The following is a 16,897-nucleotide window of genomic DNA, read 5'->3' as shown; positions in this document are numbered from 1 at the left end:
ATAACATTCAGTATTTGTTCTGTTTTCTTTAATATATGTGGGTATATGCATAATTTTGTACTTATTTATTTATTCTGTCATGATTATGTAGTGTATATTGGAGGTGGTGACCCTTTGAGGGCTGTATGCAACAAAATGTCATTTTAATGTATGCCGATTAGCGTACATTCAAAGTGACAATAAAGTGTATTCTAAGTCTAAGTCTATTTCTGCTTCAAATGCCTTTTGATTTTAAAACAACAGAATTTGCCTCAGAAAGACAGAAAAAAAATATAAAAGGTGAAACAAACAACACAAGACTTTCCAGTCCTACATGTTGTTAAAATGTAGTCTGCAAAACTTCTGTGTTTGCTATTCTTGATCTCTGACACCGATCCCACGTTCTTGTTCACTTGTTTCTCCTGATACTGAAACTTCAAGAGCTGCGCCTGACAGCCGAAACAGGAAAAGTAGCCAATATTGATTGTCTTGAATCTCTGCTTTCAGTTGGTCATTTGGGATTCCCTCTAGGAGTTCCTGCTGAACATTGATTTTCCCCCCCCAGCTGCTTCATAGTAACGAAGTGAAAATTCTCCTTTGCACTGTCCCTTTTGAGACAAACACGATGCCTTTTATTTTCCACAGGTCTTGGATCCCTTTATGTGCAAGTGGCCCAAGTATGCCAACCGTTTTTCCGCTGGAATTGTCCTGCTTACTGCAGCAAATTGTTGATCACGGCAAGGTTGACATTTGTGTAGATTCTCAAACGGCGGGTTTGCAGCTCTGGGGAAGGAGCGGGGACCGTAATGGGGAAACCTGAAAGGGATTGCACTTGTTCCTGTTCTGCCTGAATGCTTTTGTTGACTTGCTGGACTGGGATATGTGCAGAACATAGACTATTTGGTCTAGTGGTGAAGGCACCAGGCTGGAAATCAGTAGAGTGTGAGTTCTAGTCCCTCTTTAGGCATGAAAGTCAGCTGGGTGACTTTGGGCCAGTCTCTCTCACTTAGCCCAACCCATTTTGGGGAAAATAGGAAGAAGAAGGTGTATTAGGTATGTTAGCTGTCTTGACTAATTTATGCTTATTTATTCTAATTGTATGTTATATTCAGACATATTCAGGAAATATGCCTATTATTATACAATTATTATGGTAGTACAGTATAAATAAGCCATAAAAAATGGAGCAGCCTAGCGCATTAATATCTCTGGATTCATGGAGGATGAGGGTACTTAGGCACTACAGACCCTGGGAAGGAATTTGTCTTTCTTTCCTTGAGTTTAATAGCATTGTTAGAACAAGCACTGAACTGCCTACTGTGGAGGACTCAGACAATTAATTAAAGAAGTGTGTGCAATCACGAAGCTCAGTCTTTTTACTTTCACGGTTAAGCAGATCCACTAATTAATTGCAATAATACAGATCAAGTTGAATTTACTCCAATCTATGGTTTTAAACCCACCAATTACATACCATGCTTTGCAATTCTTGGGCTTTAGTTTTGACTACCCTTTCATATACACACACGTACTTTTTGCTATTTACAAGAAGGAGCGGCAAGTTAGCATACACAACACTTTAATTCAAAGTAAGTTTCGCTTACAGGAGATCTTGTGATTTCAGAAACAGCGTAATTTCCTTGTGAAAGCCACTTTGAGGTCTGCGTTACTGACAGGCCGGTTCCAGAGAGGTTGATGCTAAAGCGACCCTTTCAAAACAACAACAACAACAAAAAAGACGTATATGAGATTGTACTGGCTTTCTGAAATGATTACTAAATACCCGAAATGCACGCTCTTTTAAAAGCAAAGACAAAGGAAAGAGAAAGAAAGAAAGAAAGTCTATTTGTGAACAATGTCGTTTTCTAGTGCTTTGGGTCCCCTGTGTAACAACAGACCACAGAGTCATTATTCTAACAAGATCTCCCTGGCACTGTTTTCAATTGTTCCAAGCCCTCACAGCGATTAGCACATACTGTACAAATCACAGCAGGAATGAGATTAAGCATTTATTCTCATTTGCAGCAGTTTGAGAACAAGGCTGCCTTGCTGCGGCCTGCCAGTTGAGGGCATTCTTGTCCTTCCAGTGATCTTTGTCGCTTTTTAACTCTTCTGAGAGAGGGAGGAGAGAGTGAAAGAGAGAGAGAGAAAAAGAAAGAAAGAGAGGGAGAGAGAAAGAGAGAGAGGGAGAGAAAGAAAAAGAGAGAGAGGAAGAAAGAGAGGGAGAAAGAGGGAGAGAGAGAGAGAAAGAAAGAAAGGCAGCGGGAGAGAGAGAAAAAGGGAGAGGGAGGAGGAGAGAGACAGGGAAAGAAAGAGGGAGAGAGAAAGAGAGGGAGAGAAAGAAAGAGAAAGAGAGAGAGAGGGAGAGAGAGAGAGGGAGAGGGAGAGAAAGAAAGAGAGAAAGAGAGGGAGAGGGAGAAAGAGAGAGAGGGAGAGGGAGGGAGAGAGAGAGAGGGAGAGGGAGGGAGAGAGAGAGAGAAAGAGAGAGGGAGAGAGTGAAAGAGAGGAGAAGAGAGAGAGAGAGGGAGAGAGAGAAAGAGAGGGAGAGAGAGAGGGGGGAGGGAGGGAGAGAGAGAGAGAGAGAGAATAGCATTTTCCTACATTTGGACAGCTATATTTTCTTGCTCTTTTATCTAGATAGGACATTTGCCTGGTTGACTTGTCAGGATTTTCTGTGGCCAAAACTAAGGCTCCTTTAGCATTTGTACGTCTGAACATATTGAACATGCAAATGCTAAAGGAGCCTTAGTTTTGGCTACAGAAAATCCTGACAAGTCAACCAGGCAAATGTCCTGTCTCAGAACATGTTCTGAGTTTTAGTTTTGTAATTTAAAATGTGTATCATAACACTTTCCTTCCTGATCAATTATAAGTTGAAGAAGCGTCTCTTCCTCCTCCTTCCCCTCTTTTAATCTCCATGGAGCAAATATTCATTTTGCTGCATGAAGCACTGGTGTTTATATTGGCTAAAACAGGACTCTGTGTATTTTATTTTTACTGTCATTTTATGCAATGCTCTTAAAGGTAAAAGTAAAGGTTTCCCCTCTCAGTCAAGGCCGAGTCTAGGGGGCAGTGCTCATCTCTGTTTCTTAGCTAAGGGAACCAGCATTACCTGAAGACATTTCCGTGGTCATGGAGCTGGTATGACAATGATAAGGCGCACGGAACGTTGTTACCTTCCCACCGAAGTGGTACCTATTTATCTACTTGCATTTGCATGCTTTTGAACTGCTAGGTTGGCAGGAGCTGGGGCAAGTAACAGGAGTTCACCACTTAAACTTTATATATCACCTTGATGACACAAACCTAGCTTGTTACAACTCAAGGATAACTGGCTCTCATGTGAAACCATTCATTTCTCATATATTCAACAGGACCTAGCCTTTAGTCCCCATTCATGATGGGAAGCAGAGATTTCTCTTAATCTGCTGCCCCTCCTAGCATGTTTGAGATTCTTCAGTTACACAAAAACTTGTTGCTCCAATTATACATTGTTTTCAAAAACAAGCAAATATTATTTTGTTTCCTTAGCTCAAATTAGTTATTGTAATGCATTTTAATCTGATGATTTATGCAGTTTTAATAATTAGTTCCCATTTATTTTATGAGTCTCTTTAAGAATTCTTTTGGATTAAACAGTGGGCTACTTGCAAAGAAAACTGGCTTAAATGCAATAATATATTAAATATAAGAAAAAAAAATTAAAGAACATTTGATCGCCACAATATTTGGATCACCACAATAAATCCTCAATTCAGAGGTACTAACTCTTTTATCAGTACAATTAAAAAAAAACCCCAAACAGAATGTACAATATTTAAGAAAGGAGATGTTAGACAAGGAGTGACAGAATAAGGCAATGGTTGATGCATGATTGATTTGATTGGGAATAAATGACAAAATGCTGGAAGGTAACTAGGGATCAAGGGATACCTGTGGGCATTTGGCTGCACTGTAGCAATCCCCAGCAGTGGCAAAAGGAACAGGTCTCCCATCAAGTGTCTGTGCAAACTGTAAGTCGGTAGCTGTGAAAAAATATTTGGCAAGAACCACAGAGACAAAGGGGAAATGCAATGGTTGGAAAAGAAAAAAAAATGCAAATGTTTAATCTGGCTCTTACAGAAAATAAAACACTTAACTTTATACATTTATTTTTCTGACTAATCAGCAATCCTCCTTGATTTTTCACATAGATAATTAAATGAGAAACTTGGCACAACGTTTAAACTTGTGTAGAGAGACACTGAAAATGAGGAATAATTCTGTGAAAACCATTCACCATTACAAGCATTGTAAATATGCAGGGGCACCAATCTTTTAATAATGCACTACGGGTTTGCCTCTTTTCTCTTTGTTTGTTTGTATTTTTTAGTATGTCTAAAATTTTAGGATGGTTTTATAGCAGCAAGTTTCCCCTGCCATTTGTTTTAACCATAGGCATAAAGTGTGGATGTAATCTTATAGACCATAAAAGAACTGCAGTTTATTTGGTCTATTTCATATGCCTCTTTAGGAGCTATCACTAGGAACTGCCTCTAGCTTGAGACAACGTCCAGCTCAGTGGTGGGTTCAAATTTTTTTACTAATGGTTCTGTGGGTGTGGCTTGGTGGGTGTTACATGGCTTGGTGGGTGTGGTAGGGGAAGGATACTGTAAAATCTCCATTCCCACCCCAATCCAGGGGAAGGTTACTGCAAAATCCCCATTTCCTCCCAATCAGTTGAGATTTGGGAGGCAGAGAATAGATGGGGATGGGGCCAGTCAGAATTTTTACTACCGGTTCTCTGAACTACTCAAAATTTCTGCTACCGGTTCTCCAGAACTGGTCAGAACCTGCTGAAACCCACCTCTGGTCCAGCTAGAATACAAAAACCAGCTCCAATATTGTTGCTAAATTGTGCAATCTGATTGCTCTTGTATATCCTTTCTACTTTCTGATGGGACTTCAGTCAAAAGGGAATTCTGGTGAGAACTACCGTCCCAATACTGTGAGATGTCAAGCTCCAGGGAAATCAGGAGATCCAGGCAGTTCAAATGGGTATCAGGATTTATTGCAAATTTAAGCTCTCTACAAGAATCTGAACCAGTAACATTCAAAGCAATTTGGTGGTAGATAAGGAATTCAAGGTGGGCTGGACCTAGATCTCATGTGGGCGAGAAGGAACATGACTGATGACATGTCTGTCCCCTCCCTTAGGCTCAATCTGGTCACCTCCTACACTATGATTTGATTGCTTATTTGTACCCTATGACTATCATTAAGTGTTGTACCATATGATTCTTGATGAACGTATCTTTTCTTTTATGTACACTGAGAGCATATGCATCAAGACAAATTCTTTGGGTGTCCAATCACACTTGGCCAATAAAAAAAATCTATTCTATTCTATTCTATTCTATTCTGTTCTGTTCTGTTCTGTTCTATTCTAAATTCCCCAATGAGAAATGGGATTACATAAAGTAGAATTTTCATGACAATGCTTAAGATTATGATGTTACATTTGAGTTTAGCTGAGGCAAGATAGGGAAAAGAACATTCACAGAAAACTAAGTTTAATGTGCAGCAAGGTAAAATATTTCGTTTTTAAGCACTGTAAAAGAAGATATGGTAATATAAAAGTTAAACTCGGGAAATGTAAGCTGGTCTCTTTTAGAATAGCAATTTCAACAATAAGAAAAACAAGTTGAGGAACAAAATATTAGTGTTACTCACTTATTATCTGCATAGCATTCAGGTCCAGCCTTACTTTGCTGAAGGCAGAAAACCCAGCTGCTGTGTAATCTTTCCTACACTGACAATTCTCTCTTCGGCTTCCATTATATGGACATTCAGTTGGGTTATGCAACCTGGATCAAAAGAAAGCCCCTTTTTTACTTACTGCAAGAAAAATTATACAAGGTAGCGAGACATAATAAAAAAAATACAGAACGGCTGCCTGCCCTTACCTGTAGCTGTAGACTTCTGAGAAATTCTCCGCATCACCATTTACCAAAGTGATGTATTCTTTGGGGCTATCAGAGTCCATGCCAGCACAATATATCTGGGGGGAAAGGAGCCATAATTTTACGAAATGATTAAAACTGATGATGAGCGCAAAGGGCAGAAATAAGAAGAGGGTATAGAATTATGGTTTTCTGAAAAAATTGCACAATGTAAATGTAATTGAATCGCAAAGTGCTGGTTGCTCATTTTCTTTTCACATTGTTTCTAACAATCTTTTCCTTCTCGAAATGAGAGCTGAAACAGAAAGTTTTCTTTGTAATCAGAAGTGGCATTCTGCCAGTTCGTACCAGTTCAGGTGAACCATTAGAGGCGACTGCGTCCGCCCCGGTGTAATGTTGTCCTATTTAGCCACATTTTCGAGGCCGGGCCAGTGGTGGGTTGTTCCCGGTTTGCAAGAACCGGTAGTAAAGACTGCGGGAGGCTCCGCCCACCGCCCCGGATGTCGTCATCAGCAATCTGCGTATGTGCATGCGCGATCCCGTTGCAAACCGGTAGTAAAGGTAAGTAGAACTCACCCCTGGGCCAGGCGCATGCGTGGAAGGCGTGCACGCAAAGTGCATGTGCGGAAGGAACACTTGCAAAGCGCATGCGTGGAAAGTGTGCGTGCAGGCAAATCGATGGTAAGCATTTCTGAAACCCACCACTGTTCGTAATGATACTTATTGTGGAATGCCTTGCTTCTAATTCACTGAAAAGCAAATGCCTGTACTCCCAGCAAGAAAACAGAAATTTGAACCTAAGGTTCCCCCCCCTCCCCCGTCATAAGGAGTCTTGGTAGTACAGTGGTTTAATGCACCCTGTAATTAACACAGCTGCCTGCAATTTCTGCAGGTTCGAATCTCACCAGGCTCAAGGTCGACTCAGCCTTCCATCCTTTCTAAGGTGGGTAAATTGAGGACCCAGTTTGTGGGGGCAATAAGCTGACTTTGTATAAAATATACAAAAGTATGAAGGCTATTGCTTAACGCATTGTAAGCCACCCTGAGTCTCCGGAGAAGGGCGGCATATAAATCAAATAAAAATAAAAAATAAATAAAAAAATAAAAATAAATATAAACAGTATTCCCCCTCAAAAAAACAAAAAAACAAAAAAACAGAGGACATGTTTGATTCATACCTTTAAAAGTCTTCCTTTAACTTTTAGAAAATATTCACCATCCTCAATGATGACTTTGAGTCTTTTTGCCTCTTTGCAGCTTGTTGGTAGCTCACCTAAAATAAGGAAAAGAAAGATGAGGCTCTAATCAGCAAAAACTAAACAGTCCAAATAACACAGTGTGGATTTCTAACAGCTGATCGGCAGATTATTACTGTGAATATTTCTAGATAGGGTGAGATGCCTTTAGTTATTTAATTAAAGAGAAAGACCTTGGAACTGTATGAAGCAGGAAAACTCCCCCCCCACCCCAACAACACCTGCAGTGATGTTATAAAATTTGTAAGATTTTTTTTTGGGGGGGGTGGGCATGACTCAGCACCAGACTTCTAATGTCAGTGCAACCTATGGCATTTTGCTCACATAGCCCTCTAAGGCAGAGGTCTTCAAACTTGACAGCTTTAAGACTTGTGGACTTCAAGTTAGGAGCTTGAGTGGCGTAGGAGGCTAATGCCTCCTACTAAGGCAGCATTTAACATCCAGCTGCCTGCAATTAATGCGAGTTCAATTCTCACCAGGCTCAAGGTCGACTCAGCCTTCCATCCTTTCTAAGGTGGGTAAAATGAGGACCCGGTTTGTGGGGGCAATAAGCTGACTTTGTATAAAATATACAAAAGTATGAAGGCTATTGCTTAACGCATTGTAAGCCACCCTGAGTCGCCGGAGAAGGGTGGCATATAAAAATAAATAAATAAAATAAATAGATAAAATAAGTTGAAGTCCACAAATCTTAAAGCTGCCAATTTTGGGGACCCCTGATCTAAGGGATATGTTAGCACTGGTTGCTCTTCATTTAAAGTGATACCAGCCCTGGTCTATCATCTTATAAAGTGTACGAAAAGAAATCAGGTAGTTAGGCATAGAAAAGGTTAAAGTTTTCTTAGACTATTATACTTGAAGATGATTGCTGCAGTTCGATTGTTGGAAGAAAACAGGTTTTTTTTTCTTTAACAAAATGCCATTTTTGTTGCAGTGGAAGATCTTATAGGTTCTCCATCTCCCACCCCCAGTATCTAGGTGCTAGGAAATTTTATTTGTGCCTTACATTCATTCCACTCCTTTCCTTCGTTGTGCATTGGAGACCGCACATATGATGGTCTCTCAAGCACTGAGCCCCATGCATTGTGAGGAAATCAAGCACCGTAACATTCCCTGCTATTTCTGTTGTTGCCTTCCTGGCTTAGAAAGTGCTGTAGGGCATTTTTACAACACACTGCTGAAGTAATGCCAAAGCTTCAGATCACTTGAGGGTTCTTCAAACCAGAGTTCTCAAATTCTTAAGAAAAATTGCGTGAATGTGAAAGGGAGCTGTGTTTTTTTTTTTTTTTTTTAAATCCCTCTAAAGCCGTGATGGTGAACCTATGGCACGCGTATCCATATCGGTGAGCACGTGACCTCAGCTCCGGCGCGCGGCCCACCAGAAGTAGGGAAACAGGCTGTTTCCTGCCTCTGGAGGGCCTCGGGGGTGGTGGTAGGGAAGGCCCGTTTTTCTCTCTCCCCAGGCTCTAGAGCCTTTCCAGGAGCTTGGGGAGGGCAAAAATTGCCTCCCCCCTCCCCACAGGCCTTCCAGAGGGCAGAAATGGCCCATTTGCCAACTTCCAGTGGGAAGTACTTTTCTCCCCTCCCCCCGGCACGCAATTAGCCATTACTGCTCTAAAGGAATGGCAACTTTCCATTCCAAGGAATGGCATGGACTTCAACTCCCAGAATCCCCAGCCAGCAATGCTTAATTTAATTTGAGTGAAAAAGGGTGGGATATGATATAAAAATATGTGGAACTAGATCGGTACTAATGCTAGCACAGGATTAAAAGGAAAACTAAAACTCATTTCCAAAGACTCTTACAATTATGGATGTTGTGGCATGGCCTTCTTTCCTCAGGTTTTAAATCATCAAGGCACAAGGTACTTGCTTGGTCATTGTTTGTGAGGCACTGAACTGACCGATGCATCACCCCAATTCCACAAGTCACTGAACACTGAAAAGGAAGGAAACCAAATTCAGAACCTTTCCTATTACCTATAACTTTCTAGTGAGTTAAGGGGAGCAAGAAAGAACAAAAACTTAACTGGCTAACAAAACCAAAGCTTAATTAAAAGACTGAATACAAAAAGGAAATGTTTGTGCATCTTTATCCTCTTGGCTCTTCTGAACTCTACAAAATGCTTTGCTGCATATTTAGTACAACTGTGTGAAAATTAAGATGCTCTTTAAAAACAAAGATATTAGGAACTTTGCACAGTGAGAACTACAAGCCTACGGAGGCTTAAATAGCAGAACAATTTTTAAAAGTAGAAGAAACAGGGGAGGAAACTTTTTCACACAGTATGCAGTTTTTAACCAGTGCTATAAACAGCAATTTGCCATCTAACTAACTCTCTCTCTCTGAGCACACATACACAGATTTTCTTGCTGGCAGGCATATTATCACAGCTATTTATGACCGGATATAGTAATATACCAGCTGAAAAAAGGACATGCTGAAGGAAAACCAATTAATTGTTCAAAATATCATTGATCTTTCTGCAATAAAACTCTTTGGTAAGGTGCAGATCAAAGATGGAACAATTAAGGAGAAGTAGCAGGATAAACTGCAGGATAAATTACAGACTGCACCAGCTGTTTGCAGTTATTTAGAGAAATTATTTTCAGAACAACAAACAAATGCAGATGGATACATATACAGTTCCTGAGTAAACAAGCTTAAGCGGAGGTAAAAGGTAATACTTCCCATTTTTAGCACAAATTAGAAACTACATTGTCCCTAATTTAAGAGCACATTTAGAAGGTTTTGAGAACACATCTAAGTTACCTTTGGGTGGGCAGAGGATTATATATATAATTGTGGAAGAGATACATGGGTCCCAACATTGGGGTGAGACAAAGATGCAAAATGGGAAGGACTGCACATGGCAAGAATAGACTATTTTCTTCTCTTTCCAAGGTATTCTGGAGACAAAATGTTAGTGTTTTAAAAACCATGCTAAGCCACTTTAAGATTTACGTTGCAGCTTTTGTGTTTCCAGCCTCAAAAATAGAAATATATATATATATGAATTTGCTGAGTTTTCTCTAATGGAACTCCCTTGCTCTAAACCACACTTCTCTAACTAGGGCAATAATAACTATTGAAAATAAACCTAAGAAACACTTCACCATAACTGACTATTCCAGTTGTTTACTATGAAGGACTAATTTCTCTTTTAGCAAAGATCTACAGCCACAACAAGCTTTGTACCGTAAAATGTAGGAAGCCAAGTGAAAATACATCTAACAAATATGAAGGTTGCTTGAAGAGCTGTCAGAAAGGCTCTTTTCAAAAGTTCAAATGGATTGGATTTTATTTCTGTATCCAAGCAATACAAACAATTGGTCACAGCAAGAGGAGAGCCTTCTGAACTCCAAACAAATGCCAGACTTTTCAGTTGTGTAGGAATGGTGTTAAAAGGAAAGAAAGATCTGTATGTGACCTTGTAAATGGAATTTGGGTTTTTCAGTAGCAAAATTCCGTATCTCCTAGCAACACAGGACCACACAATCTGACCACCTTGGTTTGAGCATGCTTCGGTCAACACTTACTTATTTAGTGTTGGCCTGCCTAGCTTTCTTTCTTCATTTACTCAACCGCCTAGAGTTCGTATTGCTTTTCCTTATGCATGAGAAAAACAATGACTGGCAGTGAGAAGATAACCTAGGTAAGGAAAAATGAATTCTCTTTGAAGCCAGAACTAAATCTTGAACAAATTTTCTATCCTTTGTCGCTACTTTCTATTCATGTTAACTGGTTGGCTGATCATTTTATTTTATTTTGTTTTTTGTTTTATTTATTTTATTTTTATTTTATTTTGCCATGAACCAAATGCACACTTCTCTAAGCCACTAACATTTATGTCAGCTGAGATATAATTATTTAGATATCCCTTTTATAGTCATAAAAACTGTAAGTTCTGGCCATTCATTGTAGGTAGGGAGAATCAAATCAACCTTTGAAGGGTGAAAAGGTGTATTTGGCACAGGCCATTTTCCAAAACATAAATGAGGCCATGAAAATAAGGTGAGCGGGACCAAATCGGGAACTAAAATTTATTAAATAAAATTTATCCATTTGTATTTAATAAGTGTTCTCTTTAGCATGTTGAATATACAACTCAGTAGCAACTCTGCATGAAACCAGTAGCATAATTAGTATAAATTTATAATACTTAATTATACATAACTCCAACTCTGTTAATCTAATCTAATACTGATGGTGCTCAGTTGTACATTTGTACCCTGGGTTGCTATCAAGGTTCTTTTTTGGTATGTGGAGGCTGGATGGGAAAGATCAAGTTTTGTCTTACTCCTAGCAAGACCAAATGGTTGTAGGTTTTAGGGCCCCCGGAATCTGGAGATGTTTCCATCTTTGACTCTGATTAGAGTTGGTACACAATTCAAGAGCCTTGATAGTACAGGGGTTTAGTGCACCCTGTTATTAACACAGCTGCCTGCAATTTCTGCTGGTTCGAATCTCTCCAAGGCTCAAAGTTGACTCAGCCCTCCATCCTTTCTAAGGTAGGTGAAATGAGGATCCAGATTGTGGGGGCAATAAGCTGACTTTGTATAAAATATACAAAAGGATGAAGGCTATTGCTTAACGCATTGTAAGCCGCCCTGAGTCTCTGGAGAAGGGCGGCATATAAATCAAATTTAAAAAAAAAAAACAATTTGCAGGTCCTCTTGGACTTGCAGCTCTCGACTGGGAAGGTGGCAGCCGTGGCTGTGAAGGTTTTTGTGCAAATCCTTTTAGTGCACAACTTGTGGCCCTTCTTGCCTGGAGAGGCTATGTTCATGGCCATTCATGCTTTGTTCATCTTCCAGTTGGACTGATGCAATGTGATCTGCATGGATCCCTACATGCAGTGGTTGCAAGCGATCTAGTGGTGCCCCAGTACATGCAGTTTTGGGCATAAATCAGTTCACCCATGTAGCAACACTGCTTTTCAAACTGTGCTGGCTCAGAGTAAGCTTTGGGTGCAATGTGTTAATTCAAAGGGCTGTAAAGCCCTACATGTCATAGTGCCAGGTTGTTTGCAGGACTGTTTGTATCTAAGTATTTCTGCTCATCCCACATAATGTGGCAGGTTTGACATGCTCTGGGTCCTTCTGCCGTCTAGCAGGACCCAGGAGATGTTCCTTCCCTATTATGGCTTATGGAAAAATGACCCCCAAGACAATTGGAGTAATTAACCCTGTTAGCTTTTTGTAGGACTTCAAAAATCTGGGTTTCCTGCAAACATTGCGCCAAGGATGTCTGCTTAGCTTGATACATAAAATTACTTTAATTTCACATAGTTTACTAGAAGCCCTTGTCACACTGTACTATTTATGTATGTTTAATTATTATATTTTTCTGTAACAGATATTTAAATAACCCTTTCTAAAAGCTTTTATGCTATGTTCTGATGCCTTTTTAGCCCAAAATCAAAATCACGATGTTGAGGAGGACGGTCATATAAATCAATCAAACAATAGGAATAAATCAATAAATAGGAGGAGACTTTGGCATGCGGCACATGGCTCTTGGGCATGAATATGTACAGCCACGGAACAGACAAAAGATAAATATTAATTCATTCGTGAAGTAACACACAGTAATCCATGAAAGAGGACATCTTGTTTCTTTAAGGTCAGTTGGGCTATGTAGTAAAATAAATCATGAATAATAACAAAACAAAAATTTAGAAACATACACTTCCCCAATTTCCAACTCTCCACGATGCCAAAACAGGGCACTCGCCTAGATAGCATGACTGCACATTTGGTGGTGGTGTGCCTGGACAGTGGACAGTGTTCTGATAACCATATTCATAGTGATCTTTCCCTGTATAAATTTCACTGCAGGAAACCAGCCTTTGCTTGTAGCCTTTACCACAGGTCACAGAGCACTGAAAAATATGAAGCAAAAGCAAAACATACTTTAAAAATAAAATCACTCAAAGAAAGCATTTGACAAAGTAGAAAATGAGCTATCCAGTGGTTTATGAAGTGTCACGAGTCAAATATGAATTGTTACTATTTCCAGCTTGGCTACTTTCCAGATGTTTTGGCTTAAATTCTATCAATATATTCCTTTGTCGGTCCTGGGGCTTGGTTCCTCAGCTGGCAGGTTCATTGACTTAACTTCTAAGGAAGGTAAACTTCCTAGGTGGGTCCAGTTTTGGGTGGGGAGTGATTTATAAAAGTATCACCGTGGAAGCATGGAACTTGGTAATCAACTTGGGAGCATGGATATCCTTGGCTCTTTTCCCATATTTTTTCTTCAGGATCACATCCTTTCCAGGAAATGAGGCAATCCACAAGATAGGTGACAATACAGGATGAATACTTTACTTTGTATTCATTCTGTCTGTCAAACTAACAGCAGTGGTCATGGCAGAATTGTATGGCCAGGAAACTAAAGTACTAGAAAACAGAAGAACATAGGATGAATGTGAAGTGAAAAAAGAAGCTGGAGGCTAAATGTGATGGATTATTTCAATCCTGCCTTTTAATCCTTTGAGTACCTGTTTCAATTGCTCTGCCAAATAAGGTGGGTGGGAATGTTGAAGGAAAATAGCCACAGTATCTTTTTTAATTTTATGAAAATAGCGCCAAATGTCCTGAAAGCTCTTCTGTTTGACTCTGTACGATTGATATTGCTTCCTGGAAGCAGGAAGGCACTCTATATCCCTTTTACTATCTACGTGCTGCAAAGACCATATATAATTTGTGAATACATACTCTGGTGATTTTGTTCAAAGGAACGGATACAGTATTTATATTTTATCATTTTTTGTCAGTTTTGACTGACACGTTCTCCCCAACTGTGAACTTTTTTTTTTCTTTCTGAGGAAGCCAGAAGCACTTTTCCTAAGGAAAACGTAGAAATCCATGCTAAAAATGTTGCTGAATTTCCTGCAAAGGTACAATTTTACTGCTAGATTTTGGAATATAACCTAAATTTTAGGCAAACAGGTTTTCAAGCCAAATATAAATTTTTGACAGGACCAAGGCTTCTGCTTCCTAATTAGATAGATAATTTGATCACCCCCTTCTTTCACTCAATAACACTCAATTGGCTACCCAAATTCAGCCTTTCCCAATATCCTTCAGATGTATTGAAACTACAAATCCAAGAATTCTGGATGTAGTCATTCCAACACAAATGGGAATCACAAAATTGACAGGCGAGGGACTTAAAATCTAGCTGTAGTTTGCAAATCTGATTCTGATTCTATTTAATTTATTCTGGCTAGGAATCTTGAAAAACATAATGCCCCAGGAACTTTACAGATGATACTGTGTCAACTGACTTTATGTCAATTTCTCAACACATAGGTAAAGTACCAAAATAGATTGGTCATATTCTTTTAAGGTTAAGATTTCCAACTAAAGTACTCTTTTTTTCTATGTACAATACCAGCGTCACAGGAGAACTTTCAAATAAAATGTATTCTATGTGAGATCCTACTAAGATGGTCCAATTTCTTTATTACTACTGCCTATTCCAGACAGTCATGAAACTTTAATTGAAGCTGCTCCATTTATTTCAGATGAATGTTCATAAATGACATTTGATTGGGGTAGTAAAAAGCTCCAGATATTGGCAGCTGGACCTTCCTGTAAGAATTAGCTTTGACACCTGTCTGCAAATGCCAACTTTTGATGGCAGCCCTATCTCTACTTTGCTGCAAGCATTAAGACTCTTCAGCTTTGATTTGATTAAATATATTTTTGGAGCTTCATTAGAATGAACAATGGTCGTACAGATGCTCCACAGGTTAGAGAAACTTTTTCTATAATGAGCTAAGCATACATTCTGCCAAGTCTCTCCCCACTGCCTTCACTTTTGGTAACCCAACAAATCAATCAATGAAGAACCATGGAAACTAACTTCCCTCCCTCCTGGGAATCAAGACTACATTCCACCACAATAACATGGAGGAGATTCTTGTAATTGCGAAAGGATGTTGGTGGGCTACATGTATTCCCTATGACTTTTATTAAATAAAAAAGAGCATTACAAGAAAATTACAAAGCTAGCTGGTTTGTACATTTTATCTTGCCTTTCTGTGTAGCTGTCACTGATTATAGTTTAACAACTAAGGCTTGCTGGTTTTTTCTTTGCCCAGAGTTAAGATACATACCTCTGACCAGTCTCCTGTAATCCAAATGTATTCACATGGGGGTAAGGTGCAAATCTCAACATCGGATGGCCTCTTGTTTGGATCACAGTGAAGACTATCAACTTCTTGCATGTTTTGGTCCACACAGATAAGTTTCCGGTATCTAGACCCCTTGCCACAGGTTTTGCTACACTGTCGACATAAAAAGAATAAAGAGAGCAGTTGGTAGACAGAATATGACACCAGTATAGTTAGATGACAAAGAAGGGGAAGAAAAAGAGGATTATAAGAAATTTAACACACAATTTTCTCTTGGCTTAATGGCCACTCCAGATTTTACATGGCATGCTGAAGGCTGTATTCAAAATATAGACAGGGCTAAGATCTGTTCTTTCTTTCTTTCTTTTTTTTCCAAAAAAGTTTTTTATTTTTATTTCTCATAAACATATTTACATGTACAGTCATTTCCATCATTTTTCATTCATCTTTTGTTTTAACTTTCATTTTTACTTTTTACTTTTTCGGGGCTGCTCTTTTACCCTTTACCTTTACTCCAACCTTTCTTCTTCTCCTCCCCTTCTCTTCCTTTCTCTTTCTCCTCCTACTTCCTTCGTTCTTCCTCTCCTTCTCTTTCCTACTTCCCCTTCTCTTCCCCCACTCCTCTCTTCTTACCCCCTTCTAACCTAAGAGGGAAGTAGTAGGTTTTTAAGAGGTGAAATGAATGTCCTAAACAATATACAAGGCCTATAGCATCCATTTTGCCTTTTAAAACTCCCCAACTACAAAAAAGAGCCAAAATTTTGACATTGTCAATACCTGTCAGGCCCCAAAACTAAAAAAAAGCCATGTTGCGGTTCTTTTAAGCAGTTTATCCCTTTTTAATAATTTTTAAACACCATTTTCAATTATTAAATAAGTGATGGAGCTGATCCAGTAGCCTCAATAGGTCAATATCAACTTCCCTAAATAAGATGCTTGGAGTAAATCCTAAATTTGAAGCATGTGTCAGCTCTAAATAAAAACACACCTATTCCATTACCATTAAGTTATATATCTCAACAGGAAGCAGCAGCTGGCTGAGCCTGCTTGGCCTTAAAACTAACCAGGGTTATGCCTGGGTAGGATGTGCAGACCATCAATGAATTCAAAGGCTGTAAGCTAGATAGGGAAGTGAAAAACATTTGGGAAGTAGACACTGCCCAAGCACACTACCAAAGAAAACTGCATGATTTTATCCATACAGAACAAAGGAACTCAAGGAACAAAGGAACATACAGGTATCTTTCTTCCATTAAGTTATCCATGCTAATATTTAATTGTTGAACAATCATATTAGCAGCTGTTCATAGCAAATTTAACTCTATAATAAATGCTCTAGGCAGAAAAATAAAATTTGGGGATAGGAAAAGTAAAAGACAGCCTGAAGCAGCCACCCAAAAGATAAATATTGCTATATTGGGTCATATGTTATGCACGGTAGCTTGCAAATATGCAAGAACGGTAATATACTCCTGCTGCAATTTTATTTTATTTACAAAGTGTTAAGGCAATTTAGAATTAAAACATAATACAATCTAAACTGTACTAACACAAATGAAATTCATTAATGCAAAAC

At 39.1% G+C, this 16,897-nt stretch overlaps 1 protein-coding gene and 1 long non-coding RNA gene across 4 annotated transcripts in view; one reads left to right on the top strand and one right to left on the bottom strand.

The window, feature by feature from the left end:
• ADAMTS9 (ADAM metallopeptidase with thrombospondin type 1 motif 9) overlaps positions 1-16,897 on the bottom strand; it is a 166,358-nt gene that overhangs the window by 6,888 nt on the left and 142,573 nt on the right. For 2 of the 3 annotated variants that reach the window (XM_034440640.3, XM_034440641.3), the window contains exons 31-38: positions 15,304-15,474; positions 12,868-13,062; positions 8,984-9,116; positions 7,100-7,194; positions 5,925-6,019; positions 5,692-5,825; positions 3,913-4,004; positions 1,584-1,688 (exon numbers count right to left, since the gene is read on the bottom strand). In XM_034440640.3, coding sequence (XP_034296531.2) covers positions 1,584-1,688; positions 3,913-4,004; positions 5,692-5,825; positions 5,925-6,019; positions 7,100-7,194; positions 8,984-9,116; positions 12,868-13,062; positions 15,304-15,474 — 1,020 coding nt within the window. The remainder of the gene's footprint in view (positions 1-1,583; positions 1,689-3,912; positions 4,005-5,691; positions 5,826-5,924; positions 6,020-7,099; positions 7,195-8,983; positions 9,117-12,867; positions 13,063-15,303; positions 15,475-16,897) is intronic. The other variant, XR_004595225.3, reaches the window with a different exon arrangement.
• The window catches only part of LOC117679033 (uncharacterized), a 33,555-nt gene continuing 27,337 nt past the window's right edge, over positions 10,680-16,897 (top strand). Inside the window, exon 1 of the long non-coding RNA XR_015732693.1 lies at positions 10,680-10,833. This is a non-coding gene — a long non-coding RNA (uncharacterized LOC117679033). The remainder of the gene's footprint in view (positions 10,834-16,897) is intronic.

Source organism: Pantherophis guttatus, chromosome 2, assembly GCF_059756535.1.
Source record: "Pantherophis guttatus breed Tessera chromosome 2, ASM5975653v1, whole genome shotgun sequence".
Taxonomy (NCBI): domain Eukaryota; kingdom Metazoa; phylum Chordata; class Lepidosauria; order Squamata; family Colubridae; genus Pantherophis; species Pantherophis guttatus.
Note: the sequence above shows the minus strand (reverse complement) of the source record. Positions and strands in the feature narration are given on the sequence as shown.